Raw genomic sequence first — 2,702 nt, 5'->3', positions numbered from 1 at the left:
TTCACACTCTTGCAGTGATGCTACAAATCCTGCCCAAGCTATAGAAAAGACATTCACTGGCTTGCACTAGCAGCCAAATTAATCAAAGAAAAAGTGATCTGCACCAGTTTCAAACTGTTTTGTGTGCAAAAGGAAGAAATGGAAAGTTATCCAAAGCAGGAATCAAATTCTACCCTGTGACCTTAAAAACTCAATTCCCTTTGATCCAGTGGCCCAAGACAAAAGCCGCCCCCCGCAGCCGCCCCCCGCAGCTGCCCCCCGCAGCCGCCCCCCGCAGCCGCCTCCCGCAGCCGCCCCCATGCAGCCGCCTCACCACCTGTGCCCAGCGTGATGGAGGAGGCGGAAACGTTTGTAGTGGTAAGCAGTGGAAGCGAAGAGGAGGAGGTGGAAGTCGTCCCTTTAGCCGAGAGGCTGAAGAGGAAGGTGGAAGCAGAAAGAGAGGTAGATTTTGAGCCCTTCCAGCCGAGCGATGGGGGTGCAGGAGGTGATAGCAGTGGCCCATTGGCACCTGGCAGCAAAGGACCACTGGAAGACCTATTGTATGGAGATGTGCCGTGTGGCAACCAAGATGGCATGCGCCGAGCTGAGAGGCCCTCCTTGTGCACGGTGCCAGCCTCTCAGTCTGACACCTCAGATCGGTCTAGTAGGCTCTTAGTAAATGGGGCAAGCCCAGAAAAATTCCCCCCTCCCAAGAAGCCAAAATACAGTCAAGAGGAAAGGGAGGCGATCTGCCAGGCCGCACAACAGAAGCGGAAAGAGCGAGAAGCACGGAGAAGGCAGCAGGAGCAGGAGAAAGAGAGGAAGAGGGCCCTTGCCAAGATGCTGAAAGCTCAGCGACCAGGGGAGTGCCAGAAATACATAACTGTGGTGCTGGATGAAGTTCTCTTACAGGTAGATGGTGGTGGACAGGTCCTTAGTGCTTTGCAGGCTGCAAATTACTCCTCTGTGGTTGAAAATCAGGCCGTTCCCTGCAGCATCACCTGGAGGAGAAAGACAGTGTCATCTCAGGTGGGAGAAGGAGATGAATGGACAGAAGAACCAAATGTCCTGGTTCTGCATGGATTGGAGGAGTTTTTGTCCATGGTTCGCAACTACAAAGAAGAGGCTCAGGGCTTCACAGAAGGGCAGAGCGAGACCCTGCAGAGCTACGTAGCTCATGTGATGGATAAAATGCCTGGGAAAATTCTGGCACTAGCGGTAGTTGGAATAGAAAATTATTTCAGAGTTCAGTCGAAAAAGAGACCACAGCAGGCAGCAGCAAGTGGAAACCAAGAACAGGAACAGCAAAAACTGAGAAAAAGGAAAGTTAAGGATTCTGGCCTGGAGATAACAAGAATGGATGTGGAAGAAGCCTTGGTGGATCTGCAGCTGAACAAACAGGTCCAAGTTACCTTTTTTGAGAGCTGGGAGGAGCTTGGAGAATTTGCTGCTATGTTCACAAAAGCTGTAGCTGAAGCACCTTTCAAGCGAGAGCGTGCGAAGACAGGGTTCTCTTTCTACTTAGAGAAGAGCTGGTGTGGAGGGGTGAAGGTGGATCCTTCTGGAAAGGGTCTATTGGAAGTCTGGAAGAGACAAATACAGCAGTTTAACCGTGTGAGCCTCGAGATGGCCGAGGCCATAGTGTCTGCATATCCTTCTCCTCAGCTTCTGACCCAGGCCTATAGCAGGTACTCCTCAGAGCAGGAGTGGGAAAACATGCTGACTAATATCCCTGTGCACCGTGGGGAGGGTGTGACAGCCACCTCCCGGCGGGTTGGACCAGAAGTCTCCCGACGGATCTACCTGCAGATGACTTCCCACGATCCTGATATCTACTTGGATTTCACTGGGTAGCCCCGGGGGATGATAAAAATACTGTTTGCTTGGTTTAGGTGTTCAGCTATACAGTAGCCCATTTTAAACTTCCTTCAGAAGTGCTTAGGTAATAAGTAGATTCATTGATTCTGGTTTAAAGAGTTTGTGATGGTTTGGGGGTTACCCCGCCCCCCCACACTTTTGAATTTGCCCCAGCTAACTCAGACGGACCCTGGGAATATAGATGAAGCAATTTATTTACAGCTAGCAGAATTTACAAGCAGCTATTTACAATATATACAGTTATATACAGAAATATACAAAGGATAAACAATACAAAAGCACAACTCCCCTCCCAGAAACCTAAGTTCCCAGGAGGGGCTCTCAAACCACCCCAACACCTCCCCCCGGCCCTCTCAACCTTACCCCAGTTCTCAGGAAGAAGAGAGGTGCAGCCAAGAGGTTAGGGAGCAAGGTTAGTAGGAGCAGGGTTAATGAGATGTGACCAGGTCCAAGGCAAAAGCAAGAGTGAGTAACAAAATGGAGAAAAAGTCTTTCTTCTTCCCAGAGCTCTCAGCGTGACTGTGAGAGAAGTAGACACAATTGTTTTTCATTTCACTGCCCGTTATCTAGTTCTTCTACCAAAACATTCCAGCTTGCTTCAAACTAGCACAGAGTTCAAACTTTTAAACCTCATTATAGCAGGTTAGATAAAATTGCTGAATGGCTGTAGAGTTTACACAAGATTACTAACATCTCCCATAAGAGTGAGCTGGACACTGCTTACAGTACTAGTGGTTGTTTTGTCTTCATCCAAAATAAATAATTTGGGATAATAATTAAAAAAAAAAAAAAAAAAAAAAAAAAAAAAAAAAATAGAGCTGGCAGCTGAGCTGGCCAAGCCACTC

At 48.4% G+C, this 2,702-nt stretch overlaps 1 protein-coding gene across 1 annotated transcript; it reads left to right on the top strand.

Annotated features, from left to right (window-relative positions):
• Window positions 1-330: 330 nt before the first annotated feature.
• On the top strand, window positions 331-1,952 carry LOC135193151 (crossover junction endonuclease EME1-like). The gene has a single exon (XM_064176673.1). It carries the CDS (start codon window positions 331-333, stop codon window positions 1,831-1,833), a length of 1,503 nt encoding a protein of 500 aa, XP_064032743.1. The 3' UTR covers window positions 1,834-1,952.
• The last annotated feature ends 750 nt before the right edge of the window (window positions 1,953-2,702 follow it).

Source organism: Pogoniulus pusillus, chromosome Z, assembly GCF_015220805.1.
Source record: "Pogoniulus pusillus isolate bPogPus1 chromosome Z, bPogPus1.pri, whole genome shotgun sequence".
Lineage (NCBI taxonomy): Eukaryota > Metazoa > Chordata > Aves > Piciformes > Lybiidae > Pogoniulus > Pogoniulus pusillus.
Note: the sequence above shows the minus strand (reverse complement) of the source record. Positions and strands in the feature narration are given on the sequence as shown.